The 26,628-nt window shown below is 62.2% G+C and overlaps 1 protein-coding gene and 2 long non-coding RNA genes across 11 annotated transcripts in view; 1 reads left to right on the forward strand and 2 right to left on the reverse strand.

The window, feature by feature from the left end:
• Nucleotides 1-6,649, reverse strand: part of PDGFA (platelet derived growth factor subunit A) — a 19,298-nt gene extending 12,649 nt beyond the window's left edge. For 3 of the 9 annotated variants that reach the window (XR_014072126.1, XM_081552360.1, XM_081552358.1), the window contains exons 1-3: nt 5,844-6,114; nt 4,817-4,946; nt 3,294-3,390 (exon numbers count right to left, since the gene is read on the reverse strand). Coding sequence is in view for 8 of the 9 variants with exons in the window: in XM_081552360.1 (XP_081408486.1) it covers nt 3,294-3,390; nt 4,817-4,879 (160 nt within the window). In the remaining variant the exon portion in view is untranslated. Of the gene's footprint in view, nt 1-3,293; nt 3,391-4,816; nt 5,130-5,341; nt 5,740-5,843; nt 6,115-6,326 lie in introns of those variants that run through there. The other 6 variants (XM_081552356.1, XM_081552363.1, XM_081552362.1 and 3 more) reach the window with 6 other exon arrangements.
• LOC145531030 (uncharacterized) lies at nt 5,040-10,274 on the forward strand. Its single transcript, XR_014072129.1, has 4 exons — nt 5,040-5,139; nt 7,319-7,532; nt 9,123-9,958; nt 10,013-10,274. It is a non-coding gene; the product is annotated as an uncharacterized LOC145531030 (long non-coding RNA).
• LOC145531029 (uncharacterized) lies at nt 10,271-18,658 on the reverse strand. Its single transcript, XR_014072128.1, has 4 exons — nt 18,424-18,658; nt 18,057-18,327; nt 13,119-13,541; nt 10,271-12,414 (listed from the first exon to the last, which is right to left on the reverse strand). It is a non-coding gene; the product is annotated as an uncharacterized LOC145531029 (long non-coding RNA).
• Between the last annotated feature and the right edge of the window lie 7,970 nt (nt 18,659-26,628).

The following is a 26,628-nucleotide window of genomic DNA, read 5'->3' on the forward strand; positions in this document are numbered from 1 at the left end:
GTTCCACTGCCACTAATTTTTTCTGAGACCCAAAATAAGATCAGAACAGAACTACTCATGCAGTAAGAATTTCCCATCCACCAACTGTTACAAGAAGCATTTTTTCACGAAAAAAGTGACATTGTGAGTCACGTCCTGGTGGTGGCCATCTTGCCATCGCCAAGCCCGGGAGCAGCTGGTCCATCCTGAGCTTCTAGGAGACAACGGAACCTCAGCAGCTCAGGCCGCACCCCACCCCGCGCTCCAGCCAGGCAACAGCAGCCTTCTGCGACACCATGGTGCCCTGCACACGGTCGGGGCTGCCACCTCTTCACCTCGGAGGAAACTGAGGCCAAGGCTCAGAAGGACAAGCAAGACCGATGGCCAGCAGGAGACCCCAGACTGCCCTCCCACCCAGGCCTCTTGCCCCTGAAGAAGCAGAGAAGACAAAGCCTCCTGGTCCATCAACTGTTCTGAAACCTGAACCCAGGACTCAACCCCAAACAAGAGTAGAAAGAAAGAGCTCCCATTCAGACAAGCTCATCAGCTGCCCTACGGAGACGGGTGGTCCGGAAACCCAGCCTGGACCTCGCTGATGGGGAGGTGGCCAGCCCTCTGATTTATGCGGGTGGAGATGCGACCAGCAGGGCCCCAAGAGAAGGCCTCACGTGAATCACACCCGAAAATGGCTCTCAGAACAGTTTATCAACTGGTTCTCCCTTCTGCCTCTTATGCACAGATGTCCGAAGGATAGAGAGCCGTCTTCCAGCCGTCAGTCCTGGAGGAGCATTAATGGCCTAATGGGATGATATTTATGTATCCTGACTCAATGGCCACGGGCGCCCGGCCAGGCTTCAGAGAACAAAGCTCCCAGCTCCCGCGCGGCTGAATGGTCTGCTCTCAGCACACCCGACACACAGGCCGCAAACTCCATGCTACTAGTCATTAAAAGACCACACGCTGGCCCCTACGCCCAAAGGTCACACGTGAAAAACCAACTGTCCGGTCCGTGAGCGGAGCGCGCCTGGAGCTCGCGGGCGCGGGCAAGGAATCCACCGCCTGCGGGCCTGGGCGCGCCTCACCTGGGAGACGGGAACGGCCCGGCCCCTGGAGGCCCCGCCCCCGGGGAGGAGGCACGGCGAGCCCGAGTCTCTTTTCCCGCTCGCAGGCGTCAGTCTGCAGGAGCTCCGCTCGGAGCTATGAGAGGAGGAAGGACACCCAGGCCAACAGGTCTTCTCTGCACCCAGCCGCCTCCTCACTGATCCCACCTCTGGCAGACCCTGCTGGGGAGCCCTGGGCCCGGAGAAGTAACCCCACAGCAGTTTACAACCGTTCCTAGCAGCGGGGTCTGTTTCTGCTCTCACTTGGGGCAGAAACGTTAGTTGGGGAAAAGATGCCCCACCCACTCCTTCTGCAAAACAAGCTACAGAAGCAACCAGTTCCGGTCAGAGCTGTGAGAGGGGGACCAACCAGAGCTCTGAGGAAGGAGCCTGCCCTGGAATCTGTGTCACAAAGGGTCCCAGAGGGACAAGGCTGCTGAACAAAGGAGACCACCCTGGGGCCCTTCCAGTGTCCTCAGCCCAAAGCTCACCCGGCCCTAGGAGCCCCCTCTCAGACCCCAGCCACCCCAACAGGCAGGGGAGGGAGGGAGGCGATGCACTCTGTCCACTCCCTGGGGCAGGAGGGAGCCAGGCTCCCAGGGCTTTTATAAGGGGGCAATTTGAAACCGGCCCGGAGAACCGGCTGGTGCACCCTTCCTTCTGTTTGGACCCTCCAAGGAGGCCATGGACCCAGAAGTCCCCAGGTCAGGAATGCTATCAGCATGACCCCACAGCTGCAATGCTAAAAGCATTAATGGGTGGGGGGTGGGGGGAGGCGGGGCTGCAGAAAAGAGAATAAGAATGGTCCCAGCAGAAAGTGAATGGCCCATTTCCCCACCACAACCCAAAGCAGGTCCTGCGGGGAGGCCCAGCCTTTCCCAGGGAAAAACCTCTTGGGAGCCAGTCTCCCCATTTCCCAAGTCCATCAGGGAGCAGCAGAAGGCAGGCAAGTGTTCTCCTCGGCTAACCAAAGCCAAACCCTTCTTCCCAGGGTTACACATCAAGGAACCAGATCAAAATCCCCCCCTGGCCCCACTCTGATCTCCTAGTGAAATTCTACCCCCTTCCTGATAAGGATCAGCCAAAGGATTTCCTGGGTCAAGAAACTACAGAAACCATCGCCCTTGCTAGAAAATGGTTTTGGCATGAAATGAAAATAGTTCAGGCCTCTCCACCACCATAATTAGGTACAAATTTCCAAATGACTAGACCATGTGATTTTACTTAATTCCCCCACTACTCCCCCTTTTAGAGTAGTTTGAAGTGAGAGAAAAATCTTCATTTCATTTAAAATTCTCCCAACCAACCCCTGGCTAACTTTGGTTGCTCCATTTGACAAGCTCATCTGGGGCCTCTTTTTGTCCAGTCAACAGTAAGTTTTCTGACATGAGTGTCTCCTTAGCTAACTCACAGTGGAGTTCCTGCCACAGAACCCTTGTCCTCTAGGAAGGGCTTCCTCTGGTCCGCAGGCAAGCACAGCCACCCAGCATCCTCCGGCTCCCAGCCAGGCCAATATGGGTCCTCAGCACCTCTGCCCACCTGGGGCCAGTCCAACTCTGCAGCTGACACTCAAGAGCTTCAGAAGTCTGCTTGACACTGTTTCCTAGAGCGGCTCAGCTCCAGAGCCTGAGGGGGAGCCCCAAAATAGTCCCCAAACAGCAGAGTGCCCAAGGCACACCTTTTTTATTGGCTCATGAAAACAGAAAAACACAGGACTCACAACCACAAAGGCCCAGCCCTGCAGCAGGAACAGGGCAAGTGCGCACCGATGACAAAGGGGCCCTCGGTGGGACGGTGGGGGGCGGCACCGCGCACCAGCCTGCGCCCAGGTCAGGGCTCAGCGCCCAAGGCCTGGGCCGGCTCCTCCCCGCCGGAAGGCAGGCCCCGGACCGCACACCTGGCCGGGACGCCGGCGCCCTCTATGCGGCTTAACTTTCTGAGACACATTCGGCCTTTTCCTTAAAGCAAAAAAACAATCCCTGGGCGAGTGAGCAGCCCTGGCCGCCGCCGGGAGAGAAAGTGGTGATTGGAAGAGAAACTCCTGACTCATCCGCCTGAGCTTTTATGGCCCGGGATTGGATTCTGACCTTTCGGTGCGCTCCTGCGCGGCGCCCGGCCCGGCCCGAACGCGGGAGGCGGCACGGGCGCACACACAGCCCGCCCGCCCGCCCGCCCGCGCCCTCCCCGCGCGCCGAGGGAAGGGACGCGATTTACCTACGGAGTCTATCTCCAAGAGTCGCTGGAGGTCCCGGATGCTGTGGATCTGACTGTGCGCCAGCCTCTCGATGACCTCGCGGGGGATCTCGGCTTCCTGCAAGCATAGCAACACGGTCAGCGCCCGTGTCTGCCCAGAGCTCCTGGTCCCCCACCCGGCCCGCGCGGGCGCCTTGCATGAAGGCCGCCGGACCCCCAGCCCGGGCCCTGGAGCCTAAGGCCCAGGGTGGGGCTGGGTGAGACCCCCAATCCAATTCTCCGTCCCCATCTGTGTCTGCCCTTTACAAAAAGAAACAGCTCCCCACCTTTAAATTAAAAAAAAAAAAAACCCACAAAACCCACCGGGACCCTCTGCCCGAGGGTGTCCGTTACAGGAGGTCTAGGAGCAGCGAGGGGCCCGGGGAGTTGCTGGTCTAATAGTGAAATCAACATCGAGAAAGATCAAGTTGAAATGCGTCACGGACCGGCGACGAAAGTCACGGCAGCCCTAACACTTTAATCTACCCCGAGGTTTAAATTTCACACCCGGAATCCCGACCGAACCTGCGGGGGAGAGGGTCTGCAAACACGCGCGCGCACACTCACACTCGCCCCACCCCGGGCTCCGGCCCAGCTGCGGCCCTAGCGCCGACTAAGACGCCCCAAATCCAGCCGCGACTGGGAGGGGCTACCAGGGAACAAGAGGGTTAAATATCTATCTGTCGCAGCTCCGGGTCCCAACCCAGATCACCCCCACCTCTCGGCCTCCCCCCACTCTTTCCAGATTTTTAAAGGGAGTCGGGGGTCGTGGGGGGTCTCAAGCACTAAGTCCCCAAGACGGGGGAGTAGAAAGTCATTTATCACAGCACAGCTCACGAGAATTCAGAATTCGAGATTGGGGGTGGGGGTGGGGGTGGGGGTGGGGGTGGGGGTGGGGGTGGGGACGCGGGCAGTGGGAGGGCGAGGGCTCCCGGCCCGGCCCCGGCTCGCCTCGCACAGCCACCTGTAAGCAGGCCCCGGGCGGGCGGGACTGCGCCGGCCCAGCCGCCGCTCCGGGCGTGGGGATCGGGACCCGGGGTCTGCGGCTCCTCGCGGCTCACCCTGCCTTCCGGGGACTCCCGCTGCAACCGCCCCTACCAGTTTGTCGGCGGCTCTTCCCTCTTCTCCGGCTCCGCCGGCTCACACACACACACACACCCCCTTCCGCGCTCCCGCACCCCAATGCTGCATTGTCCGCCGCGCCCTAGGTCTCCCTCCTCGGAGAGGAGGCAGCGGCCCCCGAAGTTTCTCCCCACTCGTCCACCCAGCCGCCACTCCGTCCCTCCGCGGCGGAGCGACGCAACACGCTGGAAACTCACCAGACACACTTAGGCATGGCAGAAAATAGAACCCAGTTGGGAAAATTTAAAAACCGACCACCCTAGCAGAAATCAAAATGCGCCCTGCAGAGCCCCAGAGCCCAGGCTCTCGGGCCCGCGGGCGGCCTCAGGGGGCGTGCGCAGGGGGGAGTCAGAGAAAAGACGGGGCGCGGGGGTGGCACCCACCTCGGCCAGGGCATTGGCGAGGTACCCGCAGCCGAGGAGCAGCAGACAAGCCCAGGTCCTCATCGCGTCCCGAGGCACCGGTGGCTCGGCGGGGAGGAGAGGCCGCGGGGCGGGCGCTCCAGCCGGGCTCCTGTGGCGGCGAAATTCAGTACCATCCCTCAGGGAACGCGGCCCGGAGGAGGGTGGCGCGGAGAGCAGGGAGCCGACGGAGCGCGCCCGGCGCGAGCAGCGAGTGCGGAGAGGCAGGCAGCGCCAGAGAGGAGGAGGAGCAGGGAGTGCGCGCTCGCCGCGCCCGCCGCGCCGGGAGCCTCCTGGGCCGCCGGGTAGGGGGTGGGGACGGAAGGGGCGGAGGGCGGGGGCTGGGCCTCTTCCTTGGTGCGTTCCCGGTGCTGGCCGCCGCCGCGCTCGCTCCCCGGCGCTGGTTCTAGGAGCGACCAGGCCGGTAATTCTGCATATTTGCGGGCGTCAGCCCCGAAAGGGACCCCGGAGCGAGGCTGGAGCCGCTGCCGCCGAACCACCCATCACCTGTCTGGACGCCCGGCCAGGCCCGGCGCGGGCTCGCGCTCTCCCTGCGGGCTGCGGGCGGCCCTGCGCGCCCACCAGCGGCCCCGCGCTCGCCTCCGGCCTCCTCTCGCCGCTGCCGCCGCCCGGCCGGGCACGGCGCGGCCCAGCACGGCGCGGCCCGGCGGCCTGCGTGCGCCCCTCCGCGGCGCGCCCTCGGCTCCGGCGCCGCGCTCCGCCCTCCGCCGGCCCGAGCCGGGCAGCGCCCGCGGCCGCTCCGCCTGGCAGCCGCCGCTCGCCCAGGGCCTCGCCGCGCGGGCCTGAGGGCCGAGCCGGCGCCTCCGCCGCGGGCAGAGGAGGAGGAGGAGGCGGCGCGGCCAGGCCCGGCTCGCCGGAGTTGTGCGGGCTCCGCGGGGCGCGCGTGTGGAGCCGGCCGGCGGCGGGGAGGGGGTTATAGCGCCGCGGCGCGCCCCTCCCCCGCCCCCTCCCCCTCGCTTCCCCCGGATTCCGGGCCCCGGACCCGCACCTCGGAAGCGCGCGGGGGCCGAACGGGCCGGGCAGGGCCCCGCCGCGGCCGCAGTGAGCACACACACGCGCTCACGCAGGCAGTAAAACCCATCAAGGCCCCGGGCCCGGCCCCGAGCACAGTCCCCGGGGCTCCGCGCGCTGCCCGGGACTCCCCAGGCGCCCCTCCCTCGAGTTGCCCACCCCCCAGTGCCAGCTGCAGCCCTGCAGCACCGGACGGGGAGGGGAGGAGGCGGCCGCAGAAGCGCCGCCGTCGCCGGCTCGCCTCTCTCGGGCCCCAGCGGCGGCAGAGGGCAGCGCCCAGAGCTGCTACGCCAAAAAGGGCAAAAGCGAGCCGGCCCCCGCCTCCCGCCCCCCGCCCTGGCGCTCTGGCCTCTTTGCACGGTTTGGATCCCAGGCCCCCGGCTCCCCCGCCATAAAAGGAGGGGGAGTGAGGCTCTGGTGAGAGGCGGGGCGGGTTTAGGGGCGCGTCCGGGACACTCACCTGGCGGCTGCCACGCGCCCCCGCCCGGAATCCGATCCCTGGGGCGTCTGACCGAGGAACCTCCACCCACATTCCGGGAGACGAGGGCGCCCCGGTCGGAGGAGGGGGCTGCCGCGGGCCTCGTCCCCGCCCTGGGCTCCCGCACCCCCAAGTCCCCGCGCCCTCGTGGAAGGCCTGGCGGCGGTCTGAGCCAGAAACTCGAGGGCTGGAAGGGAGGAAAAGAGAAGAGCCGCTCGAGAGGAGCCCGGGGTCTCAGCCTCCCGCGCCGGCATCCGCTGGGTGCACAGAGCGCCACCTCCGGCCGCGGCGCCGCACAGAGCGATGCGGGGGAGCGACGCGAGGGAGGCCGAGGCCCGAGCGGGGCTGGACGGCGCCCCCGCCACCGAAGGGCGGGGCGCCGAGCTGGGTCCATCCTGCCTGCCTAGGCAGGTGGGCCCGCACCCTGGCGACGGGTCTCAAGAGGGGCGGAGAAGCCCCGGTATCAGGGCTAGAGGGGTAACCAGCCAAGTGACCCCGCAGCTAGACGGGAGGCCATTAAAGACTAGGAGACTGCGAGTGGCTGGGTGGGCTGCGGAAAGAGAACCCCGCCGGCCCGAGCCCTCCACCCCACACCCCCATCCTCCGGGTTAGGCCCCTGCCCCCGCCCAGGCTGCCCTCCCGCCGAAGGCAGTAAAGGCGCAACCCTCCAGGCTTCTTTCATCCTCCAGGCTTCTTTCATCCTCGGCTCCGCTGGCCCCAGCATTTCAAAGACCGAGTCCAGTGGGCCCTCGGGGGGCCCTCAGCTTCCCCAAGATTCCGGGGAGGAGGAGTGGGCCCCTCCTGGGATTCCGAGCGGGCAGGGTCTCCCAGCGCTCAGCCCCCCAGCGCACCTGCCTCTCTCTCCTGCTAGCCCCACCTGCAGCCTCCCCCTCACAGCGTGCTCTCGGGGCTCATAATGCAGGAGGGCTGGGGCAGGACTCGGGGAGACTTGGTACTGTCCTTGTCCCCCCAAGTAGGCTTTCCGTCGCGTTGGAGGGAGTCCACTGGATGGTTTCTGGAAGGTGTCGAAGAGCACACTGCCTGGACTCAAGCTGGACCCCTGGCGGAGCCCAGACTCTTCTGGAGAGTTGACTGCATCACACCTGCTTGAGCATCGAGTTCCTCACAGGCAGAGGGGACCTGAGGACCGACACGTCTTTGGTGCTGAAGGGCTTGGTTTGATAGCAGGTGTGCGAATGAGAAAAGGTCACCTTGTATTGCAGGGGCTAGGGTAGGGGCCCTTCTGGCTCCAACCTCTGTACAGAGGCTCTCTAGTTCCTGGCGGGGGGTAGGGGGGGCATCCCACCAGCTTTGAGCAAGTGATTCGCTCTGTGCCCCACCCCAGCCTGGAAATTCAGGGGCTCCCAGTTTGAGTTTGGGACAGAAATGTGGATTTGGGGCGGAAGAGAAGAGATCTGGGAACATGGAATGGGGGCATCTTCTACAGGAGCCCAGGCCAAAGTTAGGCAGAGAGCAGGCGAGATCCGGGTTGGGGGTGGGCTGTAGAGGCCTCCTTCTAATCGCTGGCGGCTATTAAAAATAAAACCGCGGCTCGTTGTCATAGCGACCACGACAACAGCGGCTGCCCAGGGTGGCACAAACTTGTGCAGCCGGTGACAGCCGCTTTGGGGGGAGACTCCGGGCAGACTCACACTGGCCCACCAAGCACAGCCCCCCCCATCCTCGGAAGAAGCCGGCAGAAGTAAATCCCTAGAGGCTGGTTCCTAAACCTTGAATCGACCAAGAATCAACAACCAGGACTGGAACCCACACGTGCGGGGAAACCCCGGCCCTGGCGCCTCTCTCCGAGGCCCCTTCCCCTTTCAGACCCCGACGTCCTCATCTCTGGGGAAGGGGCTGAGTGGGGAGGTGGTTTCAGATGGAGGCTCGGCGGCGGGAGAGGGGACCCTGGGTCCCGAAGCCAGGCACGTGGGGGCTCCGGCACCTGCCCAGCCCGCCTGTCTTGCGATCCTGGCGGCTCAGGTGTGGTCACGTGCTCCTTTCTACCCAGGAATCGAGTTTCACTTCCAGCCGCTATTAGGCGGTTCACACGGTTCACTGCAAACATTTGATAAAGAGGCTAAATATACATTGGAGTCGGAGGAGGCGTGGGCGGCCTTGCAGAGCGCGCGGGGCGGGGCTCCGCGGGGCATCCCCGCCCAGGCCGAGTCCGGCTCCGACCCCGACCAGTTCCCGGTTCCCGGTGCTCCCACACCAACACCCCCCCGGCCCCCCAAACACACAGTTGGGAGCCCAGGCCCAGGACACGTGGCTCTGACAGGCTGTGGGCGCCCCTTGGCAGCCAAAGGCCCCTTGGCGGAAGAAGGGGGAGCTGGGGGCGAGCTCCAGGGAGGGTAAGTGCCGGTGGGAGGTGAGCGCGCACCTGGCAGCCCGGGATGTCCGGTCGCCCCCGGAGCCGGTGCTTCCGGGCTATCTCCAGCGGCCGGCGGCGCGCCCTGACGTGCGGCGGACCCATAATTAAGGTGAGTCAGGCGCTACAAATAGGTGCGGAGAGGGACTCCCGGTGCAGCTGGGTGACTGCGCGTCTGCCCCTCGCTGGTGTCTCTGGGCACCTCCCATGACCCCCCCACCCACCCACGGAGGAGGGGAAGGGCCTGGCCACTCCTGGAGAGGGGGCTGCCTTTATTAAGGGCCTGAGACTAGCCCAGGACCCTTCACCCTACAGCCCACCTCACCGCATGTGCAGCGCCTGCCTGGGACCTGGCACCAGTTGGCACTCCATTGTTGCTATCATCTTTTTTTTTTTTTTTTTTGCAGTGGGAGTCATGACTAACATCCACTGGACACCTCCATTTCTGAGTGGCCCCTAGGAGTGGAGAGCTGCCCCACCACCCCTCTTACAGATGCCAGGAAGCTGGGCACTGCCTGCAGCCCCAGAGCACAGCCCCGAGCAGTCTCTCCTGGGCCAGCTCTCCCAGTGCTGGGGGTGGGGGCCGTCTCGGGCCGGCTGGCCCTGCAGGTTTCAGTCGGGCATGAAGGATGGTGTGGCCTCCTGGCAGTGAGGGCCTCAAGGCTGGAGCCCACACCTGCTTGATCCCCCGTCCCAAGGGGCGCTAGCTGTCTTCTGCCCCGTGACCTTGGCTTTGCTGGAGCATTTTGTCCCTGCCCTGCCTTGAATCTGTTCTCTCATCGAAGAGTGGGGGCCAGCAACCTTGCTGTGCACGGCTGTCTCCCACCACCCAGCTTCCTGCCCGGAGAGGCAGTCGTCACCCACACGCACCTGCAGGTCCTGGTATCCCAGGCTCGGGCACAGCTGCCTCCGCCTGGGTGGCCAGCTGGGCATCCAGACCCAGGTCTCTGCCCACTGCCAAAGCAGATCTCAGAACAATTTGTCATGATGAAACACCACATTTCCCTTTATCTCTGGGCAAGGATTTCTTGGTTCAGGGCAATTAATCCAGGAGCGGCCTCAGCTGAGTGGGCAGCTCTCCTTGAAGATCAAAAGTGCCAGGCGGGTGTTAATTAAGTCATCCTCTCAGCCGCCCCAGGCCCCGGTTCAGGATCAGGCCTTTCCAGTCCAGCCGCCCTACGCTCAGTGTTGGTTTTAACTCCCTATTAAATATTTTCCTTTTAAACACACAAACCGCAATGAAGTTTTACATAGCATATGGGCCCACAATCATTCTATGAATATTTTGTGAATGAAGACCTCTGGGAAGGGGCACTTGGGGGCCTCAGGAATCGAGGTCAGACCTGGTCTGTCTAGGATGGGAGCCACCTGCCATGGGAGGCCACTGAGCATTTGAAATGTGGCTGGTATGTGCTGTTCGTGTAAAATACACATGGCCTGCAAGACTTGGTATGAAGATAAAGAATGTAAAAATTTTCATTAGTAATTTTTACATTAGTTACCTGCTGAGATGATAACGTTTTTGATATATGAATTCAATAAACTATTATTGAAATTAATTTCGTTTTTCCTGTGTTTAATGTGGTGGCTAAAAAATGTTAAATACTGTGTGTGGCTTCAGTGACATTTCTACTGGACAAGGCTGCTCTAGGCATCCGGAGTTCGTATCTCCTCAGTGGAGCCAAGCTGGTAAGTGTGAGTAGGGCGAGGGTGGGGCGGAAGTCTTGCCCTGGAAAGCCCAAAGCACTTGGAGACCAGAACAACCCGGGGCCGGCTCTGCCCACCATGCGTGCTTGCCTCGTCTGCAGTATGACCCTGAGCAAACTCTTCAGCATCTTGGAGCATCAGCTCCCGCCTCTGGTAACAGCCAGCTCAAGGGGCTGCTTTCAGAAATCCTCATTCATACAACAGGTATTTCTGAGCTGGGCACAGGAATGCAGCGCTCACAGGATGCCCTCATGGAGCCTGCAGTCTCTCCAGGGAGCAGTAAACAAGTGACAAGCATCCAATCTTCCAGGTCAGGAAGCTGGGGTGGTCAGGAAGCCCTGTTTCACAAGGAGTCAGTGCTGAAATCAGGATGAAGCCTTCTAGGCTAAGGTCACAGCAGCCTGTACCAAGGCCTGGAAGCAGGAACTGGCTAGGTGTGTCGAGGACCAGCAGGAGGGCATGAGCCGGGACCAGTGGGCAGCGGGCAGGTCACACAGACCTCAAGACCATGTCAGGGGTGCGGACTTGTTCTAGGGGGACAAAGCCCACTGGTGGGCTGTGGGGACAGAGACAGAAGCCGATCCCCTACGGCCGCCTGCCAAGCAGCCAGGCCCCAGGGGCTCATCCTCACCCCCACCATTGTCTGCAGGATTCATAGCAAAGTTCCTGAGTCTTGAATGTGAATTCCAAGGTTCAAGTCTGGTGGTCACTTGGCTTGAACCCACAGCCAATGACACCTCCTTCCGCGGGGGCTGCCGGCAGGCCCTGTCCCTCTGTCCTGACTGTGGATGGGGTAAGAGGGGTCGACAGTCTCCCTTGGCCTTCAGATTTGATGGGACTCACCCCCCAGGGGGAGGCGGGAGTCCGGGGCTCACAGGTTGGTTGGGGAGAGGCACTGCTGGCTTCCCGGAGGACAGATGATGAGAGTGTGTCCTCCAGAGAGAGGGACTCATCGGATGGAAAAGCCTTCCCAAGCGGGGAGGCCGGCACCTCCCTGGGCAGAGGCACAAGTCAGACCAGAGCCCACGGGGTCAGCAGGGCGGTGACCTCGGCTCATGGGCGGGGGGAGGACATCAGAGTGCCCCGAAGAGGCTCACGGGCTCTGAGCTCGGGGCAGACGGGCCGGGACACGCAGAGCCCGGAAAAGCTAAAGCTACTCCAGAGGAGGAAACGAGAGACGTTGAAAGAGCTGTTCACTCAGTGCCACTGGGGCAGGTTAGAGAAACCACCTGATTAAATCCTCACTTCTTGCCACGAAGTACATTTCAACAAATTAAGAAATTAAGTTGTTAAGCAAACGTTTCGGAACAAAGTTGACCATGTATGTCTTGGGGAGGCCCCCGCCCTCCACTACAGCATTCTCACCAAAACCACTGTCTTGAGGAGGGGAAGACACAGCCAGATTCAGAGAGACTCCCGCAGACACCTGCTCCTGACCCCTTGGAAACATCACCGCCGTGACGAGAGCTCAGGGAGAGCTGGAGGCCACCACGGCGCCCGGTCCCGGACCGACTCCTCCATCCAGACCGGCGAGTAGCTCACGGGACACAGCTGGGTCCGTGGGACAAACATTAGGTGACTGTATCCAGGTAAAACTGCTGGTTGTGGTGACGGCAACGCAGGAGGACTCCCTTGTCCACCCGTGGTACTGCAGGTGAAGGGTCAGGATGCTGAAGCTTGTTCTCACGTGGTTCGGGGAGTGGGCAGCGGAACTGGCAGATGATGGACAGATGCCCATGTGCACACACACAGGCGGACGGCGCACAGAGCCCTGGGTGGAGGCGGGTGGTGGGTGGCTGGCGGTGCACAGACGGGGAGGAGGGTGGCGCTGAAAACGGGTGAAGGGAACCGAGCCGCTCATCGGACTCTTCTTACCACTTTCCCGAAAGGTCGAAATGTTTCAAAATGAAAGTTTTGAAAAACTGCTAATCCCTGTTTTCTAGTTTTCCTATAGTTGATCAAACTTCTAGGAAGCAGAGAACTTTCAGAGCTCTAGAAGACACAGGACAAATTATATTTGCTATGCGTTACACTTTCAGACTTCAAAACAGACTGTCGGATTTAGAAATTGAAAACAAGTAAAATAATTTTTAAAACTCGAACAAAGGGAATCCTTTAGTTGCGTGTTGTGATCGCGTGTCTGCTGTCCCTGTGTACTTTCATCGGCACAGAGTGAGCATATTAAGCCAACACTTTCAAACTCATCTGCTGGGGTCTTTGCTCATGTTTTCTCATCAGAAAACCAGGGAAGATGCACAGAAGCGACATGGAGACACTTCACTGCCAGCCAACACCTCAAGCACAGCCCCGGGGGTCTGCTGTTTCCCATGCCGGGAGGGCTCCAGGCGGGAAGGCAGGGCAGAGAGGGCTGCTTTCCCAGCGGCTGCCAGTTGTGGTCAAAGCTGGGGGCCGCTTGGATCAGGAGGCGTGAAAGTGGCCGTAGCCCCTGACCCTGTGATCCCACGGCTGGGCACTTAACCTACGAAAATGACCCAGATACAGAACGACCACAGACTAAAGAGCTCAGGGCAGCACAACCTGAAATAGCAAACACTGGAAACACCCTAAAACCCCAGGTGTGAGCCGACTGTGTTTTGCTAACCCGTCCCCTCTGGTGGGAAACGCTGTCCTCCCTCCGGGTGGGGGAGATGGTTTCCTGCCCGTGGAAACTCCAGCGATGTGTCTGGCTCTCTCACCTCTGTTTTCTCCACCGGGTTTGGGGTGCCCGGCTTTCAAGTGTTGGCAGAGCCAGGGCACCGTCCACGAGGGGTGGTTGTGGGGGGAGGCTCGTCTGGCATCTTTTTCTCTCAGTCCTGCAATGAGTTAATCTTCTTGTTGAAGAAACTCAGTCGCTTCTATTTGGAACAAGCCATGTGGGATCAGAAACCGTGGCTCTGGGCTGGGCACAGGCAGGTTCCCACCTCCCTGGGCCTCGAGTTTGGTGAACAGAGCTTTGCCAGGTGGCCCTCCTCCTCCAGGAAGCCATTCCAGGGCTGGCCAAGCCCGGCTTCAGACTCAGCCTCTTGCTGACCCTGTGACGGGGCAAATCATATCACAGCTCCAAGCCTCAGTTTCCCCATCAGGGAAAACAGGACGCTGGTACCTCGGTTCCAGGACTGCTGTGGAAAGAAAAGGCAGAACTGATGGAAAGACCCTGAGAGCATCATGGCCTCCTCCGTGGCTGTGTCGTCAGCCTGGCACGTTCCCGCCTGCCTGGGGGCTGATGACCAGCGTCGGAGGAAAGGGCCGTCTTGTGGCAGCGTTGGCAGCCTGGTGGGCTGGCCTCTGGGGGAGGGACCGGGCTGGTCTGGGCCAGGGGAGCTCTGTGAATCCTCCTGGGGGCAGGCGTCCTGCCCTCTGGGGCCAAGTGAGGTCTGGGGCACAGGACTTCCTTGTAAAAGAGGCTTCCTCAAGCCAGCCTGGCCTGCTAGGCACAACCCAGGGGACGTGGAAGGCAGGTCTCCTAAGGCCAGGAGGCCTGGGAGGAGAGGAGGGGTCAGGAAGAGGGGGGCAGAGAAGAGGGGACAGGGGAGCAGGAGCGAAGAGAGAAATAGAGGAAAGGGGGGTGAGGTGGGGTGGAGCGAGGGGCAGGAGGGAGCACCTCTCCCTGCTTTGCTCGCGTCTGCGGGCACAGGAGGCTCTCCCACATCAGCCTGAGCAGCACGGCGGTGCCGGTCGCTGTCACAATGGCATCCCCTCCGCAGGGGGCCTGTGTGCGCGTGTGGGACATGAAGATCCCACCCTTCTTGGCAGCCACACGGGGACGCAGCTGCACACGTCGGACCCCAATCATAGGGGGGCCCATGAACGCCCTCATGCACGAACACCCTCGTGCACGGAGATCCGGCCTGGGGGCTCAGAGGGGAAGGTGGGCGGGGAGGCCCCCTTTGTCCTTGTCAGTCAAGTCCTGGGTCAGAGAACCGACAGGAGCCCTCCCATTCTCTGTCATCTCCCAGAGCGTGACAGCTTCCAGACAGGAAGAGCAGTCACAGCCCCGCCCCACAATCCGGTTTTTAGATCAGAACTCTTGTGACAAGGACCCAGCTCATGGTGCCCAAGGAGACGGGGGACGGCTGGGCCAGGGTGAGTGGCGTCAGGTACGGCTGGATGAGGGCCTCGTCTCCTACTTCCTCTGCAGTGGAAGGCAGCGCCCAGCAGCCCCCACCTGACACCCCCGCAGCCCCGGACTTCTCAGGACTGTGTCTCACTGCCACACCTGGGGCGCTGAGTGTGTCCAGGGGGCGTGGACCCAGTGCCCAGGACTCCTTGGGTCACCCTCAGCCCCCAGGTTGATGAGACCACACAACCCTCTCCTTGCACCCGGCCTCCCTGAGAGGCGCTGCCCTGCCCTGACTGGGCAGCCTCTGACCCCAGCCCCCTGGAGCACCCTGGAAGGGGGTGCTGGAATTCAGGGCTCACACCTGTGTTCCTGGGGACTCTTAGCTGCCCTTTGGAGGAGTGAGTTGAGGCCCAGTCTGTGACTGCCAGAGACAGCCTCTGCATCCAAGTTGTTTTTCTCAGCAGGAGAGAGCAAAGTACGTCAGATAGACTTATCCCTGTCTTGCTGTGACCTGCAAGCACCCCTGGTGCGAAGGAGGCCCTGCAACCTCTGGACACCTCAGCACGTCCCCCGTGGGGGCTCAGGGGGCAGTCACAGTGTGGGCAGGACAGAGCCCAGGCCCAAGGCCCGAGGAGCCAGTCCTGGGTTTAAGGACATCTCTGCTCCTGCCGGTTGTGCAACCTTCAGCAAACACTTCCTTCACTGGCCTCAAAGAGAGAGTGGGCAAGACAGCGGAAGTAGATTCGTGATGTTCGTAGTAATGCCTGAGAAGTAAGTGCTCAGCGCAGAGCTGGGCGCGTGTCTGAATACAGCCGGTGTTCTATGGCCGGTGACGGACAGGTTGCACAGGGTGCTGTCTGCAGAGACGCCAAGCCTGGTAAACAGCAGGTGCTCAGTAACAGCATAGAGCGCCCCACCCCGGCCCAGCAGCCCTGCAAAAGGAGCCATGGGTTTGGGGACAGCGGCAGCCCCTTGGGTTCCCTCTGGGCCTGGGCCACCGAGCTCACGTTTACCTAGACAGGAGCCCCCTTCCTGAGTCCTCCTGCGGGAGACCGGGCCAGTCCTGGGACCGGTGTCCTCCCTGGAGGCCGAGGCTCAGTGTCTGCACACTGCTGAGGCCACAGCCATCCCCGTCTCCCCTCCCTCCCTGGACGGCCTGCCGCCCCCCAGCCCCGCAGGCTCCCACGTGGCCTCCACGTCGACCACCCTGCCGTGGGGTCTCCAGCCCAGAGCTCCCTCCTGAACCCCAGAGCCCTTCAGGCCAGCACTTCCCCAACCAAGACGAACCCCCGGACCTACCTCTGAGTTCCTGGGGTCACCATCCACTCACCCCTACTGCTAGGCCCAGGAGTCTCAGAGCCAACCGTGAACTCTCTCTTACTCTGTACCTCTGAGCGGGTGGGAAACCTTGTCGACTGACTCTCCGAAACTTGACCAGTCTCCAGTCCTCGCCTCCAAGCCGGCCCCTTCCCTTTATCCCATGCACCCCCAGACTGCACAGTCAGTGATCCTTTCAGAGGCGAATCCGCCCAGGTCACTTCTGCTCCAAAGTTACCCTAATAAACTCTGGGCTGGAGAAACCCGCCAGGAGATGCTTAAATGATGCCCACCCTCATGCGAGATGACAGCAGGGTCAGGCTGTGGGCGAGTCCAGCCTTGATGATGGAGACAGGGCTCTGCCAGCAGGCTCCCTCACCACCACCAGGGCCCTCCCCGGAACTACAAAGCGCTTTTCCCGGCAGATAACAGGTTATAAATAAGTCTGTCCTCTCCACCAGCTCCCTTTGGCAAAGCTGACGGGTAGAGGCAGATGCAGGCCGTGAGAAAGCTGCCCCTGGAGCCCAGCAACGCAGACATCAGGGTCCGGCCTGGCCTGGCCCTGCTGTCTCCTGAGAGACCCCAGGAGTCAGGACCACTCAGGGTCCAAAGGCAGCCTGACCTACCCACCACACACAGCTCTTCCACAGACCTCAGGGAGCCGCACACCTTCCAACCACAACTAGGCCGCTGGGCCCGACGTGGCCAGGAAGAGGCCTCCAATGTCACCGAGGGTCTGACTAGGATCCCAAACTCCAGAGGAGCCACGGGGTCCTGGGCGAGGGCAGCTCAGCCCCCAGGGAGACTCCGCCCGAATCCGGCCTGACTCTTCCCAGTGTGTTCCGGGTGTAAGTCAGGTCTCCCCGGCCCCAGCCTCAGTATCCCAGAAGGATAAAGTCTGCTGTAGCTCCCTATTCCCACAAAGCGAGTGATCCCAAGACAGACAGTGAAGCCACAGCCCAGAAAGGTGAGCTCCCGGAGGTCAGGGCTCTGAGCATTCGGCTGGTGGTTCTGTCTGTCAGCCTGACAGGAAGTGGGGGGGTCCTCCTGTCCATCAGCCTGACAGGAAGTAAGGGCTCCTCCTGTCCATCAGCCTGACAGGAATTGGGGCTTCTTCTGCCTGTCAGCCTGACAGGAAGTGGGGGCTCCTCCTGTCCATCAGCCTGACAGGAAGTGGGGGGTCCTCCTGTCCGTCAGCCTGACAGGAAGTGGAGGATCCTCCTGTCTATCAGCCTGACAGGAAGAAGGGGCTCCTCCTGTCCATCAGCTTGACAGGAATTGGGGCTTCTTCTGCCTGTCAGCCTGACAGGAAGTGGGGGCTCCTCCTGTCCATCAGCCTGACAGGAAGTGGGGGCTTCTGTCCGTCAGCCTGACAGGAATTAGGGGCTCCTCCTGTCTGTCAGCCTGACAGGAAGAAGGGGATCCTCTTGTCCATCAGCTTGACAGGAATTGGGGCTTCTTCTGCCTGTCAGCCTGACAAGAAGTGGGGGCTCCTCCTGTCCATCAGCCTGACAGGAAGTGGGGGTTCCTCCTGTCCATCAGCCTGACAGGAAGTAGGGGCTCCTCCTGTCCATCAGCCTGACAGGAAGTGGGGCTTCTTCTGCCTGTCAGCCTGACAGGAAGTGGGGGCTCCTCCTGTCCATCAGCCTGACAGGAAGTGGGGGCTCCTCCTGTCCATCAGCCTGACAGGAATTGGGGCTTCTTCTGCCTATCAGCCTGACAGGAAGTAGGGGCTCCTCTTGTCCATCAGCCTGACAGGAATTGGGGCTTCTTCTCCCTGTCAGCCTGAGAGGAAGTGGGGGCTCCTCCTGTCCATCAGCCTGACAGGAAGTGGGGGCTCTGCGGTTGTGAGCTGGAGGCCTCAGTTCCACTTCCTCCAGAGCGAGTGACCGCAGCCGGGCAGAGCCAAGGCAGCCCCCACAGCTGGTCCTGGGAAGTCCCTGCCACTGTTGGCACTGGTGACTCAGGCCAGCCCTACTCCACCCAAAGGGGATCACCGGGCCCCCCTTGACTCAGAGGTGCCCACCGGCTCTGGCACATGGGAAAGCCCCATCACTGGGCCCCCCTCGGCCTCTCAGGAGAAGCACAGGGATTACAAACACCAGGCCTGAGAAGTGGGCAACTCATCTTCCAGACCAAGGGAAGCAGTGACCAGCAGTCCGGCTGGGGCAGGCTAATGCCCAGAGGGAGAGCTGGCTTATACTCTCCTGAAGTCCCCCCAAGATGCCCACCCACCCCCCTCTGATCCCCTGGTTACCTGTAGCTGCCTGTGGCTTTGAGGTGGGAGCGGCCCACACACCTGTCCTACCTGCCACCTGCCTGTGACAGGACACCTGCAGGAGGAGACTGGGTGACATGCCAACATCCAAGGGTGTGGGAGATACGATCTGGGTGCTGGGAGGCACTAAAATAGCCGGTGCTCATCAAGCTCCGGGTAGCAACTTCCAGCCCAGGGTATCCCCAGGGGCCCCGAAGGCCATCCTTGAGAGTAGACACCCCAGCCAGGCTGCTTCTGGCACTCAGCCACCCTGAGGAACAGAGAAGACCAACCTGCACGTGACCCCGAGTTCCCCGCCAGCCCAGGTCTATTAGCAGGAGGATGAAGCCAGGCTCCCCAGGAGCACCTCTTGATCCAGGGAGCCAAAGATGAATCCAAGAAGGCTTCAAGGAGGAGGTGGCATTTGAGTGGAGCCTTGAAGGATGGCAGCCAGTAGCAGGGCTCCTCTGCCAGGAATTCTCCTTCCAGCCTGGCTCCACCCATCTTATCTTCCTCTCAGGGGAGCTGGATCCCAGGGACCTTCCTGTGAAGGGCAGCAGAGCTGCCTCTCCGCCCCATGCTTCAGAGCCGTGTGTCACCCGTCTGGAATGTGCTTTCCATTCCTCTGCCTCCCCTCCCCCTGCCGCCGCCCCTCCCCTTCTCCTGGCTCCCTCTCTCCCCCGGCTCCCCGCTCCCCTCCCCTGTCCCCCTCCCCCTCCACACCCCCCATCACCTCCTGACCCAGCCATGCCAGGGCAGCCTCCTGGCCTAGAGACTGGGTCTGGGGATCTGCAGACCACCGCCCCACCCCAACCAGGTACGAGGCAGAGGGAGGGGCACCTTCCCAGTCAGGGGAGGGTTTCCCCACAGGCCTCCCTCCTGGCCCGAAGGGCAGAGTCAGCACCCTCTCTTAGCCCGGGCCCAGCGCAAGGCTGCTCACTCAGCTCAGCCAGCCAGCGGAAGACCCCAGGGCCCTGCACCTCCAGTCCTCTTTCTTCATGGGGGTCCAGCTCCAGGAAGTGACTAAGCGAGGGCTTTCCTGGGGTCCTCCCTGGGGGAGGGGTGACTACACCTGTGGGGGGTCCTCCCTGGGTGGGGGGTGACTGTACCTGTGGGGGGGTCCTCCCTGGGGGAGGGGTGACTGTACCTGTGGGGGGTCCTCCCTGAGGGAGGGGTGACTGTACCTGTGGGGGGTCCTCCCTGGGTGGGGGGTGACTGTACCTATAGGGGGTCCTCCCTGGGTGGGGGGTGACTGTACCTGTGGGGGGTCCTCCCTGGGGGAGGGGTGACTACACCTGTGGGGGGTCCCCCTGGAGGAGGGGTGTGGGGGTCCCCCTGGAGGAGGGGTGAGTACACCTGTAGGGGGTCCTCCCTGGGGGAGGGGTGACTGTACCTGTGGGGGGTCCTCTCTGGGGGAGGGGTGAGTACACCTGTGGGGGTCCTCTCTGGGGGAGCCAAGCCAACAGGGAGGAGGGCTTGCAGGCCTGGGAGGTCATGCCTGCTGCCCACACCACCCAGCCTCCCTGCTCAGCATGTGACCTGCAGGGTGGCAAGGGGTCGCCCAAGGGGGCCTGGGTGGCTGTCCTAGGTGGGAGCCGGCCCAGAACAGGATGGTCGGTGACCAGGGGCAGCGAAGTTGAGGGGTCCCAGGTCCAGATCTCACCCCAGCCTCCTAGCGGGGAAGATCACAACTGGGAGGCTCCCCCGGAGCCATCCGACTCCCCAAGGCCTCACCTGGCCCAACCACTGGTCCCTAACGGGTCAGCGCTCACTGCTGAGCGGCCGCCCTTACTTCCTTCTCTGAGCAGGCTCCCTCACGTGGGTTGCTGGGGGTTCAGGGCGGCAGGCAGGGCCTTAGGGGCTCAGCACATGGGTTGCTGTGCTCAAGTGGCCTTTCTGTGTCAACATTCTGCCCCCTCGAGACCAGACTCCCTGAGAGGGAGGACACTTCGGAGTGGCCCCTGGGCCGGTGGGGCTGAAGCCAGGCAGTAGGAATGGGGAGTGGTCCACTCCAGAGACCCTCTTAACCCCGGCCGGGCCCTGGGGTGCTCACTAAGGGCTCAGAGAGTGGGTCAGAGAGGCCCTCCTGGGGGCCTCCTGGGAGGTGGGTTCTGATAGGTCCACTGAGCCCTTCACCCTGGTCCGAGGGCGACCCTGCCAGGGCACAGAGGCAGACGCCTGAGGGTCCCAGAAGGGCCTGGGGCCCCAGCGCTAGGGCACTGGCTCCCCATCAGGGGTAATCAGATCCTCTTCCTCGCTGGAAGCAGGGGACCAGACCCAGGGTCCCCTGCCCTGGCACCTGCAGCCTGGGTCACGGGGACAGTGCGTGTCCAGGACTGGAGCCGGTAACCCTGACCCCATCCCAGCACCGAAGACGCTCGGTGTCCTCAGGACTGCCCGCCTCACGACCTGAGCATGACAGCCTGTGAAGGTTCTGCGCGGGATGGCGTCCACACCAACGGGCGCGGCATCCCATTCGGGAAGGCTGCTGGCCCCACGGTTCCATCCTGGGCTCTGAGTCCCCAGAGCTCCCTCTGCACCCCTAGCCGCTAGGACATCATGCAGGAGGCCCCCTCCAGAGGCCACAGAAGTTTGAAGCCCACCCTCGACTCCCACCATTGGTCCTGGATTCACCCCCACCTGGAAGGCCCGAGACCCCCCGCTTTGGGGGCAGGGATCCAGGGAGCGGGAGGAGCTGGGATTCCCCAGCCTGAGGGTCCAGGACCCGGGGGACTGCAGTGGGCACAGGGGGGCAGGTCTGTAGGCTCCCTGGGGCAGGACTCTAGGGAGGGAAGCAGGAGCCAGGAGACAGCAGGAAGCCAGTGACCGATGAGCACGGGGCCTGGACTTTGGGTGGGGGCAGAGGAGAGAGAAGGAGGCAGAGGCAGCCAGTCTGGGACCAGCACACGTGGGGGTGGCGAGCGTAGAGGGCTCGACTTCTCTGCACAGTGAGAGAGGACGTGATCTCAAGAAAACCCCTCTCCAGCCCAGGGTGGCCAGGCCACTGCTCCCCTGGCCCCACCTCCCAACCAGCCCTCAGGCCAAGTCTCATGGCCCAGGGCATCCCCGACCCAGACCCCAGGGAGCGGCCATGGCCTTGGGCGGGGGTGGGGGACCAGGCTCTGCCCCCGCCTGCAGTGACCCCTCCAGGCAGGTGCTACAGACCACCGGCACTCGGGTGGGAATCCATGGACGCTGGCTAATTGGAGCATTTACACTGGGATTATCTAAATTCTTGAAGTTTTCCTGTCACGGTTTATTTAGTCTACAGGAAAAATGAAGCAGAGTTCCTAGGAGTTCCCATGTACACTCAGGGGCTTTTCCTTCTGAAGCATGAAAAATCAGCTGGAGTATGTTTGGAAACAATGATAATCTTACCAAAAACAAAATAAGTTTTCTTCTGACTGGGGCAGTTTGGAGGAGTTGCAGGGGACAGGGGGCCGTGCTGAGGTGGCAGGGGGCCTCCAACTTGGGCTCTGGCCTCCCCACCTGACCTCTGCCTCTGGGTCTCAGGATTGCTACCCTATCTCAGGTTCCTGGGGCTCCCTAGTAAGCAGTCCAATTCATTCTGTTCTTTGCAAGGGCTTTTGTGCAGGTTTAGTTAATCACACATACATTTAGCAAACGTTTGTGTGCCCCCTGTGTGTCTGGGGCTGGGGGACAGCGTGGAACAGAGCCCACAGGGGAGACACACTTCTTGGAGGAGCTGGCCTGGACCAGAAGGGACCCCAGACGGTAGGACGCAGAGACAAGGTTCAGCATCGACCAATGCCGACCGAAGCCTGTTCAGGTGGGGACCGAGTTCTGGAAACTGGGAGATGGTGACGATTTTACAAGGCTGCCGGTTCTCTGATGACTCTCCCGTGGGGTGGTGGGGTCTGCGTCCCCTCCCTGAGTTCAGGTGGGCTGATGGAGGTGATCCTGGGTGACTTGGGATGCCAGGTCCCAGGAGGGAGTGGCCCGCTCCTACTTGGTTGGAAGAGCTGCTCCCGGAGGCTTCAGGGCCCTGTAGGGGGTCTTACTGCTGAGGCCACCACGTGGCGCAAAACCCAGCCACCTGGAGGGCCCGCGGGTCCAGGGAACGTGGCGGGTCAGTGCCGAGCCACCTCCAGCGCTCAGCGTTTGCTGCCGGAGCCCTGGCTCTGGAGCTGGGAGGAGCCCACCTCCCTGCCAGCAGGGGCCGGAGCGGTCGTCTTAACCTCCAGGATTTGGGGTGACTTCACACAGCAACTGCAAACTGGGCCGAGGGCAAGCCGCGTGTGCTGGAGAAGACATGTTCATTGCCTGCACAAAACTGAAGCCCGGCCCCAGGAACGGGAAGAGGGGGCATGGGGACGCACCACCCACTGGCTTATCGGGGAGGGGGCAGTGCAGCTGCCTTGAGGGCAGACAGGCGAGGTGAGGGGTGAGGGGCTGGGGGAGGAGCCTCCTGCCAAGCATGGCCAAGAGCGGGCCCAGGTGGAGCCTGAGGACCCCAAGGCGGGGCTCCAGCCCCACATGTCCGGGCACAGCCAGGGGCCTGGCTGTCATCGAGAATGTGGGTGACATGGTGAGATGTCCTGTGACACAGCAGCTCCAAATCTGAGCCTGTTTTCCGGGCGCCAGACCCAGGGCTTCACACACACGGTCCCGTCTCTCGGGCACAGTTAATCCCGGGAAGCGCATATCACCCACATTACGGGCAAGACGGATGGGTGCCAGGGAGCCGAAGAAACTTCGCGATGCCACAGAGCTCCCACAGAATAGGACCAGCACTTCAAGCGCCAGCCCCAGCGTGTCACACTGTGGGGGCGGGGCTGGGATTGCCTGGCTCACTGTCCGATGCGTTCCTGAAATACACCAGCCTGATTTATTTTTCCAGCTGCCAAAAAAAGGAATGTTTGGCCAATGAGGTTGGTGAGGGAATTCCAGTCTGCACTGGAAGGCAGGTCTCCAGCGGAGTGCCACCGGCTGTCCTCGAGTCAGACCTGATACCAAGCTGGAGTGGGCCCTGCTGGGAGCAGAAGAATGACCCAACGACCTTCTACATGGCTGAATTCAAGTCCCACATGTGGGCTTAAAAATGCGCTGTGTACATGTAAGCGCTGCCTTCGGTAAGCGGCAGCCCTGAAAAGGTTCTGAGGCCCTTGGTGGCCCCCACGAGCACCATGGGTCTTGGGTCTGCAGGCCCAGGTTAAGACACTAAGAAGACCCTCCTGCTGGTGGAGTCCAGTTTGAACAGATCAGATGACCCCTGGAAGAAGGGAGCTGCACGGCACAACAGGAGGTGGGGCTGCAGCAGAGTCGTGAGTCATCGACTTCCCAAATCGGTCACAACCCAGGAGGAGAGAGGTCCAGAGGGGAGTGAGAGGTCGCTGCGGTCGGTGGCATCGGGACAGTCTTCCTGGCAGGACGTGGGCTGTCTTCCCGCACTCAGACGGGAAAAGGCAGACCCCAGGGGCCCATCTGGGTCTGAGCCCCCGTGGCCCGCAGGACCCCCTAGTCACCCAGACGGGCTGGCCCCTTCAGAAGGGTGCTCCCAGGGGCCACCCCTCCCCCAGGCCCCGTGCAGTGGAGGGGGGTACCAGGCTCTCCCCAGCCTGGCAGTGGTGGGCTGGAAGGGACTGACCCCAAAGTGAGTCATCACGTGCCTGGCTGATTCAGCCATGGAGCAGGGCGAGGCCAGGCCTGGCCATGGCACAGCCATCACTGAAGGCCCAGCTCACCCAGCAGGGTGTGTGGGCTGGACCAGCACACAGACGGCCTGCAGGGCCCCTCTTGACAGCTGGGACCTCATTTCTTGGCACTTTGGGGGCACTTGACCCCCTTTGACAGACGGGGAGGTCTGGACAGTGCCCAGTCCTGAGGCCTGCGATGGGCAGAGCTGGGCAGGGAGCCCGGGGCAGCTCTCAGTCCTGGGGCCCAACAGCCATCTGTGGGCTCCTGTCCTCAGGTCCTCCTGCCAGGATTCCCAGCTCTGCAGGAGACAGGCTGCCACCCACTGCTGGGATCGCCGGGCACAGGGCATGCGGATGCCAAGTGAACGGACGAGCCTGCTGTCTTCACAGCCAGGGCAGCCCTCCAGGCTGCCCCACCCACCCCAGCCCTGCACCTGAGCCCAGGTCAGGGAGGGGTTTTGGGACCACCATGTCTTCCAGAAACATCAGGAGTGCATTCCTAGAGGTTTTGGGGTGGGTGGGGCCCAGAGATGTCAAGGGACTTGTCCAAGGCCACACAGCGAGCGGCAGAGCTCTTGCTCTGTGGGGAGAGGGGCCAGGGCAGGGCAGAGAGGGGTGTGGGCTGGCTGAGGCCTGGGTGCCCACTCTGCTGCCTTTCCTGTCCGGGGGACGCCACCAGGGAAGGGGGGCCCGAGGACCGCCCTGGCCACTCGCTGCAGGGTCCTCCCCAGCACAGACCAGACTCGGCCCCAGGCCCAAGCTCTCCAGCGGCCCCTCCCAGCCTCCAGGGGGCGCAGACCCCTCCCCACATGCCGCCCGCCCCGCCCTCCCCACGCCCTCGGACACCCAGGCCCTTTCCCTCCTAACAGAGGTGCACCGAGGGGTGGGGGCACCTGCCCCCGGCCGCCCCCCAGGGTGAGGTCCTGAGAGACTCCAGCGACCGGGACCAGGATGCGCATGTGGGAGCATCTGGGCAAGGCCCTCGAGGCCCTCCCACCCCACCGGGGCCCTGCGTCCTGGTGGTTTGTCACTTTGAGGCTGTTGTGTACGTGGCCTCATACAGTGGGTCACCCCTGGGGGTCAGCATTTCCTCTCAGCTCCATTCCCTGGGGACCCGCCCAGGCAGCCGCCAAATCCACGGGCTGTTCCTTGTACCCGAGTCGCCCCGGGGTGTGGGGCCTCGTGCTCAGCCACTCGCCCACGAGAGCATCCAGGCATTTCCAGCTCTGAGGACGAGGCCCCGTGAGGCTCCCTGTGTGGTGTCTGGGCGAGCAGGTCCGCGTCCCTCTGGGCTGAGTGCCCGAGCTGTCCTGGCTGAGGCCTGCGGAGCGCTGCTTGCTTTAGGTTTGTGGGGGGTTTTATATGATTTTGTAGCTTGCCTTTTTTTTAATTAATTAATTTATTTTTGACGGCAGTGCTGGGTCTTCATGGCCACGTGGATGTTCCCTAGCAGCGGTGAGCACGGGCTTCTCATTGTGGGAGCTTCTCTTGCTGCAGAGCACAGGCTCTGGGCATGTGGGCTTCAGTAGCTGTGGTGCATGGGCTTAGCTGCTCCGAGGCATGTGGAATCTTCCCAGACCAGGGATCGAACCCATGTCCCCTGCACCGGCAGGTGGATTCCTATCCACTGTACCCCCAGGGAAGTCCTAGCTTTGTGTCGTTCTTTTCTCATAGAAACCACCAGTTGTCAGCGTGGCTGCACGGTTTCGCATCCCCGTCAGCCGTGTGTGAGCGACCCCGTCCCCCAGCCTCCTCACCAGCACTGGGTGTGGTCACATTTCTCATCCCAGCCTGTCCGGTGGGTGCGGAGCGGCTCCCGGGGCCGCCCCTCCTCCTCCGCTGTGCGCTGTGCGTGTCCCCTCCGTGCCTGTTCACTGCTGAGTTTCATCGTCCTGGTGGGGGCCCTTAGGGGGCCGGGAGCACGCTGTCCCCTCCACCTCCTCTCGGGTCCTTCTCTGGGCAGCGTTCTCAACTGTCAGGACTTCCAGCTGGTCCAGCTCTCCTTTCAGGGCTTGTGCGGGACAGGCTGCCTGGCCCACGAGCCCCAGAATGTCTCCTTTCTCCTGCAAGTTTTATGGTTTTATGTTTATGTGGGAATTGGTGAGCCATTCTGAGTTCATTTTTGTAGAAAATATGATACTTTGAACAAAGGTTCTTATTTTTTGTCCTGTAGAAGCCAGAGCCTGAATTTCCCCAACCTCCCCTCTGATACCTAGTTTATCCACTTCTATTCATTATTCAAATATTTCTTCCTGCCCACTGGGTGCCCAGCACCGTGGGGTCCTGGGGCCCACAGGTGAGTGTATGAGACCCCCAGCTGCCCCCTGGAGCCCACTGTCGGGCCTCCACTGGCCACAGCCTGACCCTCCCAGACGCTGCCTTGGGACAGAGCGGGGGTGTCCGCGTCAGGCCCCAGAGCACCAAGGGGAGCAAGCCACCCGGGGGCCGTCCCCACGGACCACATCCTGCTGGCCCCTTCTGCACCGCACCCCTGGCACCACCCTGGGGAACGCGACGGGGAGAGAACAATCGCCCGGCTTGTAGTCTCAGGCGGACACAAGCCCGCTTTCACGAGCCCACAAGACCGGGTCTGTGCCCCCTGGCGCCAGAGGGAGCAGGCCCAGTGCCCAGCTGGGGAAGATGCTGCTCCGGCCACGCCCCCAGAGGGCGGCGGGCAGAGGCTTCCTGCAGCCGCCAGCCTGGGTCCCCGCGCCCAGCCGAGCAGGACACACCCCTCCGTGTCCCAGTCCAGGGAGACCCTGGGCCTCAGGAGGACACCCCAAGGCTGGGGAGGAACCTGCCCTCGCGGTGGCAGAGCTCCACTCCAACCCCAGCGGGGCCTCGTATGACCGTCCTGCAGCTGCTGTAACAAAACGCCTCAAACTCAGCAGCTCAATCGCTACTTAACCCTGCAA

Source organism: Giraffa tippelskirchi, chromosome 13 (assembly GCF_054371585.1).
Source record: "Giraffa tippelskirchi isolate mGirTip1 chromosome 13, T2T-mGirTip1v1.2.pri, whole genome shotgun sequence".
Lineage (NCBI taxonomy): Eukaryota > Metazoa > Chordata > Mammalia > Artiodactyla > Giraffidae > Giraffa > Giraffa tippelskirchi.